Below are 21,282 nucleotides of genomic sequence, written 5' to 3'. Positions count from 1 at the left end.
CCAAGGTCACATTGTTCTGTATCTTACGGCAGTGTATCTTGCACTTGGTGGTGAATCTGCCTGTTGAATTTAATTAGTTCTGTAATAGTCTCTGTTCATGAAAAGACTGCAGCAGAGTGAGCAAAGTGGGTGTGGAAGGGAGACCCAAGTTCTGCTTTTGTTCTGCCATGGAGCAGAGTTCCGTGTTAGCTCTCCATTTCCCTGACCCCACAGACATCCCATCTACTTAAAGCCATGTTTCCCAAAGTGTGGGCCACGTGCCCCTGGACAGGATGATTTTAGGTACCACATAGACCCAGCATTAAACAACATTCCATCTCATAGACAGTTACACATTTTTTTATATCCTTTCCATCCAGTGATTACATACAGAAAAATGTTTCCATTCAGTGTTAATAATTTTTTTTTTTTTTTTTGAGACAGAGTTTTGCTCTTGTTTCCCAGGCTGGAGTGCAGTGGCTCGATCTTGGCTCACTGCAACCTCCACCCCTCCGGGTTCAAGCGATTCTCCTGCCTCAGCCTCCCGAGTAGCTGGGATTACAGGCGCCTGCCACCACGCTCGGCTAATGTTTTGTATTTTTAGTAGAGACGGGGTTTCACCATGTTGGCCAGGCTTGTCTTGAACTCCAGACCACAGGTGATCTGCATGCCTTGGCCTCCCGAAGTGCTGGACAACACCATGCCTGGCCAGTGCTGATAAATTTTTAACATCTCTCACATACTTGCAAATTTCCCCTTTGTAGTAAAGAAAAAATTTTGCCTCCTGAACGTGAAAGGAAAAAAAAAAAAAAAAAAAAAGGAAAAAACAGGCCTAGGACTTGAGCCTGCATCAGACCACAGTATCTAGTTGGAATGTTAAACATTATAATGTTCTCATTGTATTTGTTTCTAGGATTAATTTATGAGTAGAGAAACTGGTTTTTCCATGTAAGGTAATAATCCAAAGTTTCTGACTGGGAGCAAAGTAACATGTGAGAAAGTCTAACAGTGTTTAAAAATAAGAAAATATTTGCAAAGAAACCCAGGGCTATGGCCAAAAGCAGAATGGAATTTGAGGCCACTGAAAAACAGATTGAGTGAGTTTAACACCAGTTAGCATCAACATCACAAAACATGATTTCTTGTTGTTGTTGTTGTTGTTTTTGAGACGGGGTCTCATTGTGTCTCTTAGGCTGGAGTACAGTGGCATGATCTCAGCTCACTGCAACCTCTGCCTCCTGGGTTCAAGCAATTCTTGTGCCTCAGCCTCCTGAGTAGCTGGGATTACAGGCATGTGCCGCCACACTGACTAATTTCCAGCTAATTTTTTTTTTTTTTTTTTTGCATGTTTAGTAGAGATGGAGTTTCATCATGTTGGCCAGGCTGGTCTTGAACTCCTGACCTCAAGTGATCCACCTGACTTGGCCTCCCAAAGTACTGGGATTACAGGTGTGAACCACTGCGCCCGGCCCACAATATGATTTTCATCACAGAAATGTGATACACATTTGGAAAAAAGAGCAACGAGCAGTGGGGAAAACTAAGGAAGAAGTATGTGCTAAGCAGTGTCTCCCAAGATGGCAAATGGAAGTGCAGTGTAATACAGCTCAGGGTAAGACTGTCTCTAGGGAGGAACCTGGGTGGAGTAAAGAGAAGGAAAAGGAAAGGAGGGTTTTTGGTTTGAGGCAAAATAGAAAATTGCAAGCCTACATAGCAGGGAACATGTGTATTCTTTAGACATGACTGTGATCATGCAGACAGTTAAACATCTTCGTGAGCCTCACCTGTCCTTTTGGTTGCATTTCCAAGGCCTGGACAAAGGCCGAAGCTCTCTCAGTGCCCTGGCTGACTTGGCCCAGATGAAGTAATTGCAGCCTGTTGCTTACATCATTCTCCCAGTCTTTATTGTGGAGAGTGAATCAGCAAGCCAGCAGTTTCCTTTTAAAGCTCATTTATTTATGTTTTTTAAAAAGTAAATTTAAAGAATAAAAGAATCCGAGGGAACCTGGATTTGGGAAAGTGGTGAAGGCGTGTGCCATATCTGTTAGTTCCCCACCCCCTTCCCATCCACTCTCCAACCTTCTCTGTCCTGCTGTATGCCCCGGGCCTTGTTAGGCCATGTCAATGTGTTATTTGCCCTCTGGCTTCTGTTGGGGGTCCTTAATGGGGAGCACTAGCAGGAAAATGGGGGAGGAGGAAGAGTGAAGTCAGAGAACCTGTGCTTCTGCTCCCTCCCTGCGGGGTTGCTGCTGGCTGGCTGTGTCCCTGCACTGCAGGTCTGCAACCTTCTGGTGCTTCCCCTCCTTCTCTGGCCTCTTCACAGGTAGGGTAGTAGCAGCTTCTACTGCCAGTAGCTTCAGGGAACTGCATTATCCCTGTGGTTGCCCCACAAAAGACTATGGCAAATTGTCCTTTTCTTAAATTCTCCTCAAATAACCCAGACTGAGCGCACCATCTGTTTTTTGCTGGGCTGCGGCTGATACAAGGTTATTTACAAAGATCAAAGTTTGGGAAACACTAACCCAGAGGAAATCTACCTGTATTCCCCAAGATCTCTCTGATCCCTCAAACCTTCCAGATATCCAGAGGAGGTAATGGTAAGGGTTGGTAAACGGTGCCATCTTCCTCCCTACCCTTCATCCCCTCTCTTTTTCCAAGTACTTCTTTTAGTTGCTATTTTAATACCGATAATGCAATACTGTTTTCTCCAATCCCACAGAGTATAAATCTCAACTTTTTGTAGGTAACAGAATTCCATTCAAGTAAAACAATTAAATGATTCAGATACTCCATGAAGTTTTATTTTTAAAAAATTGTTTACCCTGTACATGTTTCTATTGAATCCTAAGTACGAATGCCCAAGGAGATAAAGCAAGTGCAGTTAAGTATGCATGGGAAAGCTAAAATGGGTATGTACATAAGATCGGCAAAGGAAACCAAGTTCTGTAAAATGAGTTCTCCCTCCCCTCCAGGGTAGCTGATTATGAGGAAAATAAGAAAGAGCTTTGCTTTTCTCCTTAGTAGTAATGGTCTACAATAAGCTGCACACACACATCCCTCATCACACCTCTCTCAAAAAAAAAAAAAAAAAATGCAGGGAGATGTGTCCTGCCCAGGTTAAACTACACACAGGCTATCTTCAGGTCACGGGAAACAGTCACACTTGCTTGTAAGTTCACTGGTTCAGGTAAGCAGACCATCTTTTCTCTGGAAGAGAAGAGCAGTAAGAGAGCAGTGGCTGGTGAGGAGACAGGGCTTGGCATTGTGTGGCTTTTGAATTCCCATGATGTCTGGTGAAAGAAATCTGCAATCACCTACAATTAAGAGCCAGTTCCTGTGGTCCAAGTGCCCAGGGGTGGTAAGGTTAATGACATAAATGCCTTTAGAGGAAGGGAAAGGGGATGTGGATTCTGCATCCACACCCATGAATATGACCCATGACACAGTTGGAGTGGAGGCCATAGGAGAAAATATGCAATGAGAAAATTTTGTTCTAATAAAATCTTACATAGAAACCAAATATGCAGAACAAATACAGTGGAATTTCCCCAACCCAAGATGGTCCCACAGGAGGTTCTGGAAAACACTGGGTGTCTGTCATCTCTGCTTCTAAGATGATAATCACTATGATGAGATTGAACCTCAATAGGCAGCACATCTAACACCAAGACTGGTCTTTGATGTGTGAGTGCATCTGGTGCGGAGGTGGATACTGGGGCTTACCTGTCATTGACAGGCAAAAGGGCAGTGCAGAACTTCCCAATAATGGTAGTCCGGTCTTTTTTCCAAACTCGGTTGGAAGACTGAAACTTGAATTTCACTTGGTTTATCTGGCACTGTGGGGTGGCATGGGCTATGATTCCTTTCCCATGGCGTTGCTGCTTAGGTCTGCAAGAAAAGGGTAAAGGGAAAGTAAATGACTGTAGCCCTTACCACCTGTACTTCCCCTTTGGCTCCGATCGGGCTCTGCTGGTGGCACTGGTTGGCTGTCATGCACCAAGGGGTTAGCTCCTTACCACAGTCCTTTGTGTCACCCTCACCAGCCCCTCTGCCCACACCTACAGCTTTGAATATGACCAAGAAAGTATTTGTTGATTTTTTGGGATAAACAAGTGGACACTGCAACAAAATAGTAGCTCCTGGATTTTCATATCTGGAAAAACTGTCCCTCATTCTTGGATTCCTAGCTGGAGGAGATCTTCACCTTCAGATCTAATTACCCAGAAGTAGAAACCCTCTTTTAGGACATTCCTTTTCAAAGAATTCTGTGTAAGGACTTTTCTGTTTTAGGCTAAGTATGAATGTGTGGGTGGAAACAGCAACAAGAAAACATCATGAAGCGCAGACAGAGTTGGGTGGAACCCAGGTTTGTCTTCCCAGCTGTATGGCTTTGGACAAGTTACCTAACCTGGCAAGGTGGCTGTGGAGTCACATAGCAACTAGGTGTAAGTTCCAGCTTCCCTACATGCTGCTATGAACTTGAACCGTAGGGTTTGGTTCATACTGACTTCAGCTTAGGAGGCTCAGAGTGAAAACGGCATCCAGTTCTGTCTTAACCCACCCTCTTGGCTTTGCCCCCCCAAGATTCCCTTTATGTTTAAAGATTCAGGCACCACTTTGGACTGAGACAAAGATGAGGGAGGAGTATGAAGTGATCAACCTAGCAGGGTGCTTCCAAAAGGGCTGTGGTACCCCCTAGGTACTAGGTACTGGAGACAAAAGCAAAAAATCGTGAGATTCAATGAGGAAAGTCTTCACGCTGAGTGCAAGGCACAGCCCAGCCAGCAGATCCTGAGGGTGGTGAGTGGGGGATCAAGGAGGGCGCCCAGCAGAGCTGTACCACCCAGCTAGGGAAGGAATTTGACTTGTGGGGCCCTTTGTGATCCTCCCTGGAATCCAAGTGGGACTCTGAGAAAGAGGAAAGAAGGAGGGCGCTGCGTTCCTCTCGGCGGGGGTCGGGGTGGTGTGGGGAACCACCCTTGCCAGCTGGGTTTCCTGTTCCTTTCTGGCCTTCGCGGAGTGGTGACGGGGCTTCTTTGTGTTCTTTTTAGTCCAGTGTTAGTCATATCACTTGTTTTTTCCTTCTGAGGGAAGACCATGTATAATTTTGTTTAAAAACAGTTCCCTCTTTTTTTAAATTCACAAGTCTTTTGAAATATTTCAGAGGAAAAAATAAGATTGTTTCCTTTAAGCTTAGACTGAAGAGTTTGTAAAATACAAGGAATATGAAAAATCTTTTAAGTGAGTGGTTTGGGGAGTTGGCCCAGGTTAATTCTCCAGTTAGAAGGAAATCTTAGCGTTGCATAAAGCTATAGAAATTTGGAAAAAGACCACACGTAACCTCCCCATTTTTCCCCCAATTTCTGATCTGCAAGAAGTGAATCATGTTCTGGGGCCTTCTTCAAAAGAGTTATGTGAACCTCTTCATGGAGGAGGAAGCGCTAATCTGTGGATGTTGACTGGAATTACTCAGGGAGCTTTTAAAGTGTAGCTGTGGAGCCTATGCCCAGAGACCCTGATGTGATTGGTCTGGGTTGGGGGGCTTGGCGTCAGTATTTTTTAAAGCTCTCCAGGTGATTCTAACGTGCAGTCAGGGTTGTGTGTCATTTTCATGACTCCTGCCAGTGTTGCTGGACCTACCAGTGGGCTAGAAGATGATGAAAACACCCTTCTAGAAGTAGCACAACCTTGAGCGGGTCTAATGAAAGGTACTTGGCTTACTGATATCCAGCCACAATCTGCAAGGCTCTGTGGGCACCTGCAGGCCTGTGCTGGAATCCTGATGGCTGTACCTAGCTGTGTGACCTTGGGTGAGCCGGAAGGAACACCAGCTAGTGGCCACGGTTTTGGGAGAGAAATGCACTCCTTCCAGCAGAAACTTGTAGTGCCTCATAGCAGAGTTCATGTCCAACATCCCAACCCGAGAAATATCTCCAAACTCACATCTGATCTCATCACTGTCCTGTTTAAAACTCCCAGTGGCTCTCCAAACTACTCTCAGGATAAAAACCTGTCCTTCAAGGCCTGGCAGGGTCTGGCTCTGACTTGCCTCTCCAGCCTCACAGCATCCCCACAACCCCAAATCTGTGCTCCAGACACACCAGAGGTGTCACATTCTCCCTAAGCCTGGCCTGGGTAGCTCCTGGAAAGCCTGCTCATCATTTCCTTGGACTCAGTCAGACTCTGTCTTCTATGCTGTCACTCTCAGGGCATTGCTCACTCATTTAAGTGTGTGTGCACTGGTCATTTCCCTGTTTGCTCTGGATTGATCTATTCCCCTGCAGGTTCCCCCACCAGCAGTTTCCAGCGAGGTCTAACCCAGTGGAAGCATGCTCAGGTGGGTGGCTGCTTTGGGCAGGGGTTCCAGAGGGGCTGCACTTCCCATGGGTTCAGCTCCTGCCAAGCAGCCTTCCCTGTGGACCCAGCTTTGCCAACTCCACTCCTGCTTTGTCCCTCTAGCCTAGGGTTGTAGTGGCTCCTGTTGTGAGTAATCTCTGCATTGTGTCCCCATCTCTGTTTTCCAGCTCATCCAACACACTTGTAATGAGTTCACTGTGCTAAATTCCTTCTCTTGGACCTCCTCTGTTTTCCTGACCGGACTTTCACTGAGACAGTGACATTATCTGACAATCTGTCTCCCGCTGGCTTGTGAATAACTAACCAGTTGCTTTTTAAAGAAGCATGCACCATGGCTGCTGACTTCCTATCCCCTGCAGGCTGTGGCTCCCTACAGTTGGGGTTCTTTGCCCTCTCACTTCAAGCATAGTCCCACCAGCCCCCAAGCCCAAGTCTGCCCCAACCAAGGAAGGGAATGATTACCCCCAGTTTCAGGAATCACCCAGCATCAAGCCCTCCTGGCCGCTAGTCTGGCCCTCAGCTCGCACTCTGTTGCTGACTGACCCTATGCCTCAGATTCCATTCTGGTAACTGACCCAGAACTGCTCTCCTTTCCCAGGAGTGGGTGCTCTCCAGGCTCTGGCTAGCCCTTCCTGGGCTGGTGACTGAGGCCCTCCTCCCTACTGACATCCCTGACACCCGCACTGTCTGGATTCCAGAGTACTGTTTCCTCTCAGGGACCTGATTCCTATGTCCTCTCCACCTGTTGGGACATGCCATCCCTGCTGCCTGCTTGCCCTGCCTACTCTCATCTGAATCTGCTATACTTGGACCCACTACTGAGCAGCTCCTCAGCATGTGCCTGTGCCTGGATCTATAGTAGGTGCTGCCCCCAGCCAAGCCGGCTGGGCCCATGCATCAGCAATCACACAGTCCCTGACCTGGGATGTCCATGTGTGTAAAATGAAAAAGTAACCAACTCCTAAGGGGAGGGGTCAACCAGGTGGGACACTTACGTACATGGTGATCTTAGATGAAGAGCTGACATTACTGCTAAGGAAGGTAACCTCGATGTTGGTGTCCTTGTTTCTCAGTTCCTTCAAGTGAAACTCCACGAGGCTGTGATGCACTAGGAAACCAAAGCACAACAGAGACTGGCCAGAGGGCAGAAGGTGCAATGGGCAAAAACCCCAGAGAGCAGCAGTGTGGTTGGGAATCTTGGCTCTATCTCTTAGTAGCTGTGTGCCCAGGAGCAGATCACCTATAATCTCAGGTCCTCAGTTTCCTCAAGTGTAAATTGAGGATAATAAAAATAGACACTTGGCTGGGCACAGTGGTTCACGCCTGTAATCCCAGCACTTTGGGAGGCCGAGGCGAGTGGATCACCTGAGGTTAGGAGTTTGAGACCAGTCTGACCAACATGGTGAAACCCCATCTCTACTAAAAATATAAAAATTAGCCAGGTGTGGTGGCGGGTGCCTGTAATCCCAGCTACTTAGGAGGCCGAGACAGGAGAATCGCTTGAACTCAGGAGGCAGAGGTTGCAGTGAGCAGAAATTGCACCACTGCACTCCAGCCTGGGCGACGGAGCAAGACTCCGTCTAAAAAAAAAAAAAATAGATACCCTAGGTCTGAAATAAGTGGGTTAATATGTATGAAGTTCTCAGGACAGTGCCTGTGCCTAGGAAGCATTCAGTAATGTTAGTTTTTGTTATTTTGTAATACTAATGCTTTACTTCCCCTTGTTTGCTGACATATTCATGGTGGGATGATCTTGAATGAGCCAAAATGCATCTATCATATACGGCTGTCTTTTGTTTGTGTCCCCTCCAAGTTCATGTTTAAACTGAATGCTCTGTGCAACAGTATTGAGAGGTGGGGCCTTTGAGGGAAGGGATTAAGTCATGAAGGCTCTACTATCATGAATGAAATAGTGCCTTATAGAAGGGCTCAAGGGAATTGGCAAGGCCCTTTTTTGACCTCCTGCGTTCTGCTGTGTGTGAACACGGTATCTGTCCCCTCTGGAGAATGCAACAGCAAAGCACCTTCTTGGGAGCAGAAAGTGCAACCCTTATAGACATGGAGTGCCGGCGCCTTGATCTGGGACTTCCCAGCCTCCAGAGCTGTGGGAAAATAAATTTCTGAGCTTTGTAAGTTACCCAGTCTCAGGTACTGTGTCATAGTAGCACAAATAGACTAAGACATAAACTAAAGATTTAACTCATAAGGTCAGGCATGGTGGCTCACTCTTGTAATCCCAGCACTTTGGGAGGCCAAGGTGGGTGGATCACCTGAGGTCAGGAGTTTGAGACCAGCCTAGCCAATATGGTGAAACCCTGTATCTACTAAAAATATAAAAACTAGCCAGGCGTGGTGGCAGGCACCTGTAACCCCAGCTACTAAGGAGGCTGAGGCAGGAGAAGCATTTGAACCCGGGAGGCAGAGGTTGCAGTGAGCTGAGATGGCACTGTTGCATTACAGCCTGGGTGACAAGAGTGAAACTCTGTCTCAAAAAAAAAAAAAAAAAAAAAAAAGAAAGAGAATTAACTCATTAAATACAGCAACGGCCCTGCTCCCTCTCCACACACCCAGCGTCAGGGAAGCAGGCTGTGTGTGTAGGAGACTGCTCCTCTCCCTGCGGCCGCTGGTTACCTATATGGCATCCAGACTCTCCCTTGAGCAGCATGGACACTGGAGCTCTCAAAGTGAGTGTCGCCACCATAGACTGGGTGTACAGCCTGGGCCATGGTGATACCCCTGGGACCTGCTGTCCCTCTGGCAAGAGAAGGTAAGAAAGATTACAGGCCAGGCATAGTGGCTCATGCCTGAAATCCTAGTACTTTGGGAGGCCAAGGTGGGCAGATCACTTGAGCCCAGGAGTTCAAGACCAGCCTGGGCCACATGGCAAGACCCAGTCTCTACAAAAAAACAAAAACAAAAAATTTGTTGGGCATGTGGTGTGTACCTGTAGTCCCAGCTATTTGGGAGGCTGAGGTGGGAGGATCACCTGAGCCCAGGAGGTTGTAGCTGCAGCGAACCGTGACTGTGCCACCACACTCCAGCCTGGGTGACAGTGGGAGACCCTGTCTCAAAAAAAATCAAAATTAAAAATTTTAAGAAAAGCCAGGCGCAGTGGCTCATGCCTGTAATCCCAGCACTTTGGGAGGCTAAGGCAGGCAGATCATCTGAGGTCAGGAGTTTGAGACCAGCCTGGCCAACATGGTGAAACACCGTCTCTACTAAAAATACAAAAAAATTAGCCGGGTGTGGTGGTGGATGCCTGTAATCCCAGCTACTCGGGAGGCTGAGGCAGAAGAATTGCTTGAACCCAAGAGGCGGAGGTTGCAGTGAGTCAAGATCGTGCCACTGCACTCCAGCCTAGGTGACAGAGCGAGACTCTGTCTCTAAATAAATAAATAAATAAGAAAAGAAAGATTACAGTTTCCCTAACACACTGTCCTTTTTTTTATTAAGGGGTAGGTGCACCTGGTGGCATTTTGCAATCACTTTAGTCTCAGGGAATTTTCCCAGGCTCCTTTGGTGATGGGAACATAGCTAGAGATGCAATCCTTCGCCTCTCCTCTACCTGTACTTTTTCATTTGCCATATTTTATGGGGTAACATTGGGGAGGGGAACATAAACTGGATGCAGGTGAACTCAGCACTAAGTTGAAGGAGTGCTATGGCCCATCTGGGCTCCCTGGGGTTAGGAACAGGGCTCACCAAAAGGTGCCAAGATGCCAAGAACCCACAAGAAGAAAGGAGCCTTGAATGCTTCCCCTCCACAGAGGAGGACATCTTACACCACACCCCGTCTGTCTCTCCTTCTTAGATGTTACTATGGGATATCAATTGTTATGGGGACGGGCAAGGGCTGAACTGGAAAGGATGATATTTGCAATGTGGAAAAAATAGCTAGCTTACAGAAGCTTTAGGAATTTAATTCTCAGGGCTGAGTTTGCTATATTATATTATTAATACTTCTTCCTTTGCTAGCAAGTATCATTGATTAAGAAAGTTTTCTAAGATTCTGTCTTCTTCTTCTTCTTCTTCCTCCTCCTCTTCCTCTTCTTCTCCTTCTCCTTCTTCTTCTTCTTTCTTCAGAAACAGGTTCTTGCTCTCTTGCCCAGGCTGGAATGCACTGGCACAATCAGCTCACTGCAGCCTCGAACTCCTCTCCTCAAGCAACCCTCCCATCTCAGCCTCCCGAAGTGCTGGGATTACAGACATGAGCCACTGCACCTGGCCTACTTCTTTCTTCACTTACCCTGGAGGCCCCAAGGGAGCCAGGCCTAATGTTGGGTGGGTGGGAATTAGTTGAATCAAATCTGCACAGGAACATGTCTCATGTCATACAACACAGAGTCCTGAGTGGTTGGTCAGGAGGCCTGGATCCAAGGCCCAACCCTGCTGCTTACAAGCCATGCTGCTTTGCCTAAGACACTGAGCCTCTCCATGCCTCTGTTCCCTCATCTGCAAGCAATAGCCCTCAACTTATCACACAGGACATGGTAAGGATGGAGTGAAGTAATGGAGAAAAGGTACACTATGTGAAAAACTGTTCTATGAGGGAATATATTGTTTAAAAATTATTATTTGGTAGAAGATCCTCTGTCCATGCTGGCGCATGCCTGGCACAGGTCAACATTGCTGAAGTCAAAGCAGGCCAAGGGTGCTAGGCATGGGAGCCCAGTGCCATGATGGCCTGAGAGTGGCTGGAGAGCTGCTGGTCCCTACCCCCTCCCTACCCATATCTGTCCAGGGAGAGCAGGGAGGACTCCGCTTCCATCCCTAGAAGTGACAGCTCAAGGCAGAGCATGCCTGTTTATGTGCCCCTCTGTGGTTTTGGAACCAACAGGGCTATGCTTCTGACGGTGTGGGGAGGTGGTCTCACAACAAATACAAAACAGTCAGAAAAAGCATGGCCCTGTGAACCCCCTCAGCAGGGACCTTAACATGCTGTTAGTCTCCAGGCATTCCCCACACTTTCCTGCCGGGTATATTCTTAGCTGCACAGACACAGAGGCACCAGCTCAGGTTGCTGTGAATCTGCCCAGCAGCTGGAATTAGAAGTCAGGACATCTGGTCCTGGCAGCACCACCTCCACCACCAGACAAAACATCCTCCCGCATGCCAACTCTGATGGGGTGGCGCTGACAGAAGGGGAGCTGAGACATACGGCCTGCAGACAGCAGGTTCTCAGAAGATGGAAGCATGGTGGTGGTGAGGAAGGAGTATAGAGTTTACAGTCAGGAGACCTGGAGTTGAGTTCTGACCTTTTCACCCAGCTGTGGAGACTTGGGCATGCCACTTGGTCTCTCAGAGCTTCCCTTTCCTTAAGTCTCCCAGTTGGGTTGTTGAAAGAGCTGATAAGAACATGAAAAGCCCACAGTTGACTCTGTAGTCCACTTTGCTCCTAAGAGGTAGCCAAAAATTTTCTCTGGCATGAAGATACAAACACCCTAACTATTCTTCTCCCAAATTCTCTGATTGACTAAGGGAAGGAAATTATTACTGATTGGGTTCCAGTCCCTGTGCTAGTGATCTCCTGTGCACCATTTTATTTTATACTCACAATTGGTTCTTTAAAGTAGGTACTGTTATGGTTCCCATTTTCACATAAGGATATAGAGTTCAGAGAGTTTAAATAACTTGTTCCTGATCACACAGCTGGTAAGTGGAGAAGCTGAGATTTGAATCCAGGTCCAGGTGAGCACAGAGTCTGAGCTCTAGGCTCCATATCATATGGCACCAGGCCTTCTAGTACCAGGAAGATATTTTCACAAAGATCCCTGCACTGACTTGACACAAGCTGATCAGAAAATCAGTTAAAATTGGGTGGCATGTAGTTTATCATCCAAGCCGGCATACTTTATCCTGTACACATGATAAAGCAAACAGGACCCCAGGATAACCAGCATAAACCAGGAAGTATAGTCACCCTAGTTAAGATGCACATAGCATAGGGAAGGATGATGGTTTAGCTTGTAATGTATTTCATGGATTCTGGACACATTTTTATTTCACATTTAACATTGTTACAATCACCAGCATCCTAGCTTCAAGGAAATGCCATGGTTAGGAGCAACAGTGAGAAGCTGGAATGCATCTGTGAAGGGGAAGGAGACCAGAGGGAAAGGTTCAGTATTCCCCAGGAACCCCAACCTTGGAGGCTGCCAGGGTGAGAACCACATAGGGTGGGCGCCAAGAAGTGGGAAATGAGAGTGCAGAAAGGAGGCGGCTGGAGGACATTCCTAAACATCACTCTAGAGAGAAGACCCACTAGAGGGTAAATTTTGAGGGTAAGAGGAAATACGATCAGTAGATAGACGGTAAGAAGCCCCCAAGTCCTCATCTGAAGAGCAATTGGTTGGACTCACTCTGAAAGTTTTGGTTCAGACCAGGGGCTGTTGCCACACCTCCGGTGATGCCTTTGCCCTTATCATTCACTCCCACCCAGGCTACCACACTGGGCTGGACTCCTCTGGTGGTGCCCTGGCAGAGCTAAGCTCATGCATTTCCCCCTACTCACTGCAGTACGGAGCACTGGAAGTAGTCAGGAGGTAGACTTTCACTTCCTTGGGGAGCGGCTCTATCTTGACACCACCTTGTTCCACCAGTCCTGGAAATAAAGAAGCAAAGACAGCAGAGTCCTGAGAAGGCTATCTTAGGGTCCCACAGCACCCAGCCACGTGTTTATTAATTCTTGCACCCATTTATTCCACGGACATCTACACCGTACACGCACTATGTGCTGTATTCTAAGGTGAGTCCTGGGATCCCAGCAACTCGGTCCAGTGGGCAGTAAACACACACATAAACGGAAATATGCTTTTCAGATCATCTGACTCATTCTTGGCAGGTTATTATAAGAAATCTGACACTAGTCTGTCTCTAACTTGCAAAACCAATCTCCTATAGTAGTTGTTTTCATGACATTTATATCCCGTGCAGTGGGAGCATGGTGAAGCAGGAAGTGTTTGACCTGAAGACTAGTGGATGACAGGTGGGGAGAGGGCATTCTGGGAAGAGAGTATGGTTAGGACCAAGGCACACAGGTGAGGAAGCCCGATGTACACTTGGAAGTACAAGTAGTTAGCACCACCAGGTGTTCAGTGCAAGAGAAAGTGTAGTGAGAGATGAGGCTGGGCAGACAGTGTGAGGTGGCTGTTATGTCTGTGGGTCCATGGCATCTAGGGGAAACTGACATATGCACAATGAGTAGGAAATAATGATGACTGGTTCTATCATTGGAAGCTACCCTACTTTACTATTTTGTCAAGCTGGTACCCATCTCACTCATATAAGCAGTGACAGGCTGCTGCAGTTGAGTGGCAGCCAGGGGTAGCGGGAAGTGAGAGAGTGCGGGAGGGAGAGAAACCATTTCCACTGCCCAGGAGTTTTTCCTGGAGCTCTTCATCCTGGATAACCACAGGATATGCATAGCAATGATCTATACAAGTGAGTCAGAGGCCAGATCCTGCAGCCTTCCTGGCATCCTTTCCCCAGACTGGCCTGGATCATCCAGGAAGGTGCCCAAGTCCTCCAGCAACTAGGCATCCCCCCAGCTCTCACGAGGCCACCAGAATATCCGACCTGTAATGTGGGTCTTGTGTTCCACTCTTAGGGATTCCCCACCATAGATTTAGGGTCTATGAAGGGTCATAGATTTAGGGTCTATGAAGAACTGGAGAATGGCCAGAAGTGAGAAAGACCTATAGGCAGCATCTGGTCTGAGAGTGGAGGAAACTGTATGTGGGAAGGGTGTGTGTGGGGCAAGGATGGCCATAGGGAACACTATAGAGAGTGAGGGGTGGGGCACGAGAACCAACCGTCCACCTCCAAGTAAGAACAGGCTGAGCACCTCATCGCTTAATTTTCTTTTCCCCAATTGGATAGAATTCTTGACCATAGGACATCAGGACATTAAGAGGGGACAACTAGCAGGGCTTGAACTTCCCCACATTGTCAAAGGAAGTCAAAGGGGTAGCACTTTACCTATCCTTGGACAGGAAAGCAGAAAAGGGTTAAAGCAATCCAGACAGCGTCCAGCAAGGAAGGCCTTGTAGCTGGCACAGGGAAAGGCCATCAGTGGACAGGAATTCTCCAGGGCGCTGATGTAGAGGTGCACAGCCCTCATGTGATCACAGATCAGATAACTATAACCTGAACAGAGAAAAAACACAACCAAGGTTTCAGTCAAGACAAATGGAAATCTATGCTGTTTACTGAAACTCTGTTGAATTTTATATTCCAGCAAGCTGTAAATACATGCATGGGAGTCCCCTGAAATCACTTTTTCAAAATATTAGTGTACATGGTTACTACATTCTACTTTTTTCATTTTACTTTTCCTGAAATACATAAGCATAATCCATCAAGAAAACTGCTTGATTTGAGATGTATTCTTTTTTTTCTTTTCTTTGCTTTTCTTTTCTTTTTTTTTGAGATGGAATCTCACTCTGTCACCCAGGCTGGAGTGTAATAGCATGATCTTGGGCCACTGCAACCTCTGCCTCCTGGGTTTAAGCAATTTTCCTGCCTCAGTCTCCTGAGTAGCTGGGATTACAGGCGCACACCACCACGCCTCACAAATTTTTGTATTTTTCATAGAAACAGGGTTTTGCCATGTTGGCCAGGCTGGTCTCAAACTCCTGACCTCAGGTGATCCACCTGCCTCAACCTCCGAGAGTGCTGAGATTACAGGTGTGAGCCACCGTGCCTGGCCTTGAGATGGATTATATGATCATGCAAACTCTCCTTCATAAAATGGGAATATATAGAGAGTTGATGATGCTGCCCCACTTCTCAAAATGGATATTTGTGCATATTTTTACCTCCATTATCATCAGCCATACAACCAATTTTTTATAACCTCATTATACCCTGCCCAGCAGTGAGACTGCTGCATCAGCCGCCGTTTGTGGTCACTCTCTACAGCCAATGTGCTGAGGCTCACCGGGCCAAATGACTGATATGCCGAATTTGTCAAATATCCCAGTTTACCAAAACTTAGTTCACTGTTATTTACTATTTAAGTTTGCAGCATTCAACATTGGATAAATTGGCTGGAACTAAGAAGTATGTGGTGAGCTGTATACAACTCCAGGGTCCTGGGGTCTTCAAACTCTCTCTGCACCTTGAGACCTCGTTGCTGAGACCTGCAACCAAGGCCAAGCAATATTTTGACTTTCCTTTCCCCTGTGGTTGGGACACTCTGTATGGCCAAGCTCTTTCCAGTTGCAACAGGGAGCTGGGGCAGAGACAAACTAAACCTTTCTCAAATTGTGTTATGAAGAAAAAATGAAAAGTGGTCAATTGAAATGCCACCAAATCTTCAAAAGCCATTGAAACCAAACTATCCTATTTTATCAGAATTGCTGAGAAATTCGCAAATTGCGAAAAGAAGCATGTTTTTGGAAAACTAGTAAATTTGGTAAAATAGATCAGTAGTTATTCAATAAGATTGTCAAAGGAATCCTTAAAATGTTAGAAATTTGGTAAAGCAAGAAAAGACTAAAAACATAGTAAACAGAAATCAGCATTTTAAAATTTTATATGAAATTCTGATATATTGGCTATATTCATAAGATATAAGAAAACCAAATAATTATTGACCTTAGCTTTTGACAAATTTAGTCTGCTAAGAATATATCAATAAATATATTTTAAAAAATTCCAGAAGGCTGTATTTAAAGAGAGGAAATGTACAGTCATTGAATGTGCTCAAAAAGATCATCTTGAATACAATTTTAGAGAACTGTTTGAGTTGGTAAATGTGGTGAAATGTCTGGGTGGTGAATTGATCCTTCTGCTCACCAGCTTTGGGCACGATGGCTTGCCTCTGCCACAGCAAGGCTCTGTAGAGGATGCAGTTGGTGTGGACTGTGCCACACCCTCCCCTCAAATGCCTGGGCTCTGAAGACATCCATCCTTGAATACATTCTGAGTAAAGCGTTATGGGACATAGCAAAGGACACTGTCAGGTAGACCCTCTATGGCCCACTCTGGCTGACTCAACACAAAAGCTGTTGGTGAATTCCAATCTCTGGGGTTGCCAAATACCAGATTGTACTGGCTTTCTGACCTGCGTAAAAGAAGGTGGGGCAGCCAGGTTGGTCTTGACCTCCGTTGACGAAGTAGTCCACATGTCCAACGGGAATCCGAATACCCAAATCTGAAAGGAGGCACAACTCCATTAACTTCCTTACTTTAGGGGGTCGGCTCACAGCAGACCTCAAACTCTGACCTTGGGAGCCCACCCACTCTCTGCCACGTCACTTCTAAGTGCTGCGAGACTTCACAGGATGAGCCCTCAGACAGATTTCTTTTCTTTTCTTTTTCTTTTTTTTTTTTTTTTTGAGACTTTTTTTTTCGCTCTCTCGCTCTTGTCACCCAGGCTGGAGTGCAGTGGTGCGATCTTCTCTCACTGCAACCTCCGCCTCCCGGATTCAAGCGATTCTCCTGCCTCAGCAGGAGTAGCTGGGATTACAGGCGGATGCCACCACACCCGGCTAGTTTTTGTATTTTTTTAGTAGAGACAGGGTTTCACCATGTTAGCCAGGCTGGTCTTGAACTCTTGACCTCAGGTGATCCACCCGCCTCAGCCTCCCAGTTTTCTAAAGGGATTTTTCATGCTAAAAGGAACCAAAGAGATTCTGTTGGTAAGATGCTCATATTTGCCTAAGAAAATCAAGAAAAATACCCTGTAACACAAGTTTTTGTAACTCAGTAATGTTCTAAACTTGGTAAATTTCCTTACTGAGTAGTTTTGGTTTTCCTTTGAGTAATAGTTCAGATAAACGTGTATGGGGTCACATTTCCACAGTCTCCCCAAAAACATATCTTTGTGCTCTCCTGACTGAGTGGAAATAGGACATGGCTCCAGAGCTGAGATAAGAGAGCATCCTCTCCCCTCTTTCTGTCCCTGTGACCAACTCCTGGACCCTCTGCTGTGGCAGACTTGAGCCCTCAGACTGGCTCAGGCCCAGCTGCTGAAGACCCCAACTTTCTCCTTCTATCATCTGTCAGTATTGGAAGAAATTGATTGTGTATTATTTGCTTACTGCCATCGACCTGGAGGTTAAGCAATGACCTAGAAGCCATCCTTGAGTCTTGCCTTTCCCTCATACCCCACATGCAGCCCATCATGAGTCTAGTCAGCTCTACCTCCAAAACATATTTTGAATCTGTCTACTTCTCTCTCTTTACTGCCACCACCTTTGCCCAAGCCACCATCATCTCTCACCCGGACCCCTACTGCAGACACTCTCTGATGGGCATCCGGGCTTCCCTTTGTGACTCCTACGGTCCACGTAGCCTGTAAGCTCCATGTAGGCAGGGACCTCATTCAGTGTGTTGATTGCTGCCATATTCTCAGCACCTGCCATGTAGCTTAATAAATATTGATTGAATAAATAGAATGTTTTTTTTTTTTAAGTCACATCAGGGAGAGGCTCCAACTTTGAAGGGGCCTGAGAGGCCTTGCTTAGGTAAATGAGTACCTAATAAGTCACATATCTAGCAAATTTAAGGATAGAAAGGATTCACTTTTTTTTTTTTTTTTTTTTTTTTTTTGAGACGAAGTCTCGCTCTGTCACCCAGGCTGGAGTGCAGTGGCAAGATCTCCGCTCACTGCAAGCTCCGCCTCCTGGGTTCATGGCATTCTCCTGCCTCAGCCTCCAGAGTAGCTGGGACTACAGGTGCCCACCACCACACCTCACTAAATTTTTGTATTTTTTTTAGTAGAGACGGGGTTTCACTTTGTTTGCCCAGATGGTCTCAATCTCCTGACCTTGTGATCCACCCGCCTTGGCCTCCCAAAGTGCTGGGATTACAGGTGTGAGCCACCACGCCCAACCAGGATTCACTTTTTAAATGAACAAGCTTAACTCACCTAACATAGCTAGGGAGAGGCCTGTGGGCTTTGGTTGCCTATCTGTGAAATAAAGGTGGGAAGAAGGGTTGGACAATACAACTGCATGTGTTTCTTTCAGAATCATGAGTCTTAAATGCTAAAAAGAGGCTTCTGACCACAGGAAATGAGATGTGGACATCTCTAACTTGAGCTGCAAGCTTGTCTGGTCAGGGACAGATGTTATTTCTCCCTGCACCCACCACACTAAGCACAGACCCCACAGGCATTTGCCGTGGAGCAGACATGAAGAGGAATGCCCCCGCCTTTCCCAACTGGTCAGAAGAACTTAATTTGGTCATAATGGGTTGAGAGTTGGGGAGTCTTTCCTGTGCCTGTCACTATTGGAAAAGGGATTCTTTTTTTTTTTTTTTTTTTTTTTGAGACAGAGTCTCGCTCTGTCGCCCAGGCTGGAGTGCAGTAGCGCGATGTTGGCTCGCTGCAAACTCTGCCTCCCGGGTTCAGTCCATTCTCCTGCCTCAGCCTCCCGAGTAGCTGGGACTACAGGCCCCCACCACCACACCCGGCTAATTTTTTGTATTTTTAGTAGAGATGGGGTTTCACCGTGTTAGCCAGGATGGTCTCTATCTCCTGACCTCCTGATCCACCCGCCTTGGCCTCCCAGAGTGCTGGGATTACAGGCGTGAGCCACCTTGCCCGGCCCGGAAGAGAGATTCTTATTCTCCACTGGACTGAAGGGCCAAGCTTGTCATCTGGGGAGGAGGGAAGTTGTGACAGGCCTGCCTGCCTGGGGAGTGGAATGGCCCAGTACCTTGGGACCAGGCACACCCATCCTAAAAAAGCTTCATGACTTTCCTGTAAGTCAGCCAGGCAGCAATGCCCTACCCAGTACTGCTCAGCACACTGTTATTACTGCATTCATTTGAATCAGAAAGTGAGACTCATAACCAAATACTTTAGGTCTATAAATGAGAATCCTCTTGCCTACAGTAGCTGAAAATACAACCATTCACCTTAGTGGTCACAGACAGAGCTGTAAGAGACTTTCAATAGCATTTCGGTAAACTCTTCACTGTGCAACAGAAGCTGAGAGAGGGCCAGGGCATCTCTGCCCAGGGCCACAGAGCTAGATGCCAGCCTCCTAGGCACTGCCTTGAGCTCATTCCCTCACCCCAGGAAGGTCACCCCAGCTCACTGTCAGTGTCTGTGTGGATGGCTTCCACGAAGAGGGCATCTCCGGCATCCAAGCGCTCTTCCACATTGGCCCTGGTGTACTCAGGTCCAGCGGGGTCCAGGCCTGTGAGAAGAGACCGATATGAGGGACCTCATTCCTCTCAGCTGCAGGAACATTCATGGGCCCACCACACACCCACCCTTCCAGTGCAGATCATAGACCCTCCCAGAAAAGACCCAAGGGTTGGGAGAATTAGCTGAGGACCACCTTCCTCAGGAAACCCCACTCTCTGTTGTCTCTCTAGAGGTAACCTCTCAATGACCCAGTTTCTCTGGCTCTAAGATGAGCTTGAGGCCAGGCGCGGTGACTCACGCCTGTAATCCCAGCACTTTGGGAGGCCGAGGCAGGCGGATCACGAGGTCAGGAGATCGAGATCATCCTGGCTAACATGGTGCAACCCCATCTCTACTAAAAACACAAAAAATCAGCTGGGCGTAGTGGTGGGCGCCTGTAGTTCCAGCTACTCGGGAGGCTGAGGCAGAAGAATGGCGTGAACCCGGGAGACAGAGGTTGCAGTAAGCCAAGATCGCGCCACTGCACTCCAGCCTGGGCAACAGGGCGAACTCCATCTCAAAAAAAAAAAAGATGACCTTGATAACACCAATTATTTGATAGAAGTTAATGTAATGTAAAGCTTGTTACTACCTTCATGTAGTAATAACAATAGCTAAATTTCTTCGAGCAGTTACTATGTACCAGGCCTTATGCCGGGCAGTTTTACACACTCTAGTCCTCATCATAACACAGTGATTACTGTGAATACTACTATTCCCATCTCTCAGTTTGGATCCCTTCCCTTCCCCCTACAAAAAGCAGACCCTGACACAAGAGTTCAAAGTAGATTTGGGAAAAAGTCTCAGAAAGCACGGTGAGGGAGTGGGAAAATAGGTCAGAGAATAAAGGAAAATAGTAGTGAGTAGGTTATCCCCATGGGCTCTCACCCTACTGGGGCACCTCTGTGAGATTCTGTAAAACAAGATCCAGAATTGTCCCACCAAAAGGCCAGAAAGCTGAGGGTTTTTGCCACACAACTCCAGTCCCTTATTAACTGAGAGTGGCTCTGGAAGCATAAAGTCCTCACACTTTTACATGTATATAACAAAACTGTCTAAAGTTTATTTCCACAGTGGGCCAAGGAGATGTGGGCTGTTACAACCATTTTACAGATGTAGAAAGTGAGGCTGAGAAAGAAATAAAAGGGGAAGTGCTTGCCAGAGCGATCAGGCAAGAGAAAGAAATAAAAGGCATCTAAATAGGAAAAGCGGAAGTCAAATTGTCTCTCTTCATCAATGATATGATTCTAGAGCACCCTAAAGGTTTGACCAAAGACTTCTAGACCTGATAAACAACTCCAGCAAAGTCTCAGGACACAAAATCAATGTACAAAAGTCAGTTGCATTTCTATGTACCAATAACATTCAAGCTGAGAGCCAAATCAGGAATGCAATCTCATTTACGATAGTCACACACAAAAATAAAGTACCTAGGAACACACCTAACCAAAACAGCAAAAGATCTGTACAAGGATAACTCTAAAACCCTGCTAAAAAAAAAATCATAGGTGACACAAACAAACGGAAAAGTATTCTATGCTTTTTGCATAGTATTTGCCAAAGTATTCAGTATTCTATGCAGGGTTAGAAGAATAAATATCACTAAAATATCCATTTTGCCCAAAGCAATCTACAGATTCAATGCTATCCCTACCAAATTACCAATGTCATTTTTCACAGAATTATAAAAATCTATTCTAAAATTCATATGGCACAAAAAAAGAACCCAAATAGCCAAGGCAATCCTAAGCAAAAAGAATAAAGCTGGGCATATCACACTACCCAATTTCAAACTCTACTACAAG

General features: G+C 46.5%; 1 protein-coding gene across 3 annotated transcripts in view; it reads right to left on the bottom strand.

Annotated features, from left to right (window-relative positions):
• Nucleotides 1–2,758: 2,758 nt before the first annotated feature.
• PLA1A (phospholipase A1 member A) overlaps nucleotides 2,759–21,282 on the bottom strand; it is a 31,918-nt gene continuing 13,394 nt past the window's right edge. Inside the window, exons 5-12 of one of the 3 annotated variants that reach the window (XM_019022881.4) lie at nucleotides 19,386–19,487; nucleotides 17,564–17,698; nucleotides 16,403–16,492; nucleotides 14,314–14,481; nucleotides 12,848–12,937; nucleotides 7,336–7,444; nucleotides 3,703–3,867; nucleotides 2,767–3,186 (exon numbers count right to left, since the gene is read on the bottom strand). In XM_019022881.4, the coding sequence (XP_018878426.4) occupies nucleotides 3,102–3,186; nucleotides 3,703–3,867; nucleotides 7,336–7,444; nucleotides 12,848–12,937; nucleotides 14,314–14,481; nucleotides 16,403–16,492; nucleotides 17,564–17,698; nucleotides 19,386–19,487 (944 nt within the window). In that variant the 3' untranslated portion in view covers nucleotides 2,767–3,101. Of the gene's footprint in view, nucleotides 3,187–3,702; nucleotides 3,868–7,331; nucleotides 7,445–12,847; nucleotides 12,938–14,313; nucleotides 14,482–16,402; nucleotides 16,493–17,563; nucleotides 17,699–19,385; nucleotides 19,488–21,282 lie in introns of those variants that run through there. The other 2 variants (XM_004036117.5, XM_055383732.2) reach the window with 2 other exon arrangements.

This window comes from Gorilla gorilla, chromosome 2 (assembly GCF_029281585.2).
Source record: "Gorilla gorilla gorilla isolate KB3781 chromosome 2, NHGRI_mGorGor1-v2.1_pri, whole genome shotgun sequence".
NCBI lineage: Eukaryota > Metazoa > Chordata > Mammalia > Primates > Hominidae > Gorilla > Gorilla gorilla.
Note: the sequence above shows the minus strand (reverse complement) of the source record. Positions and strands in the feature narration are given on the sequence as shown.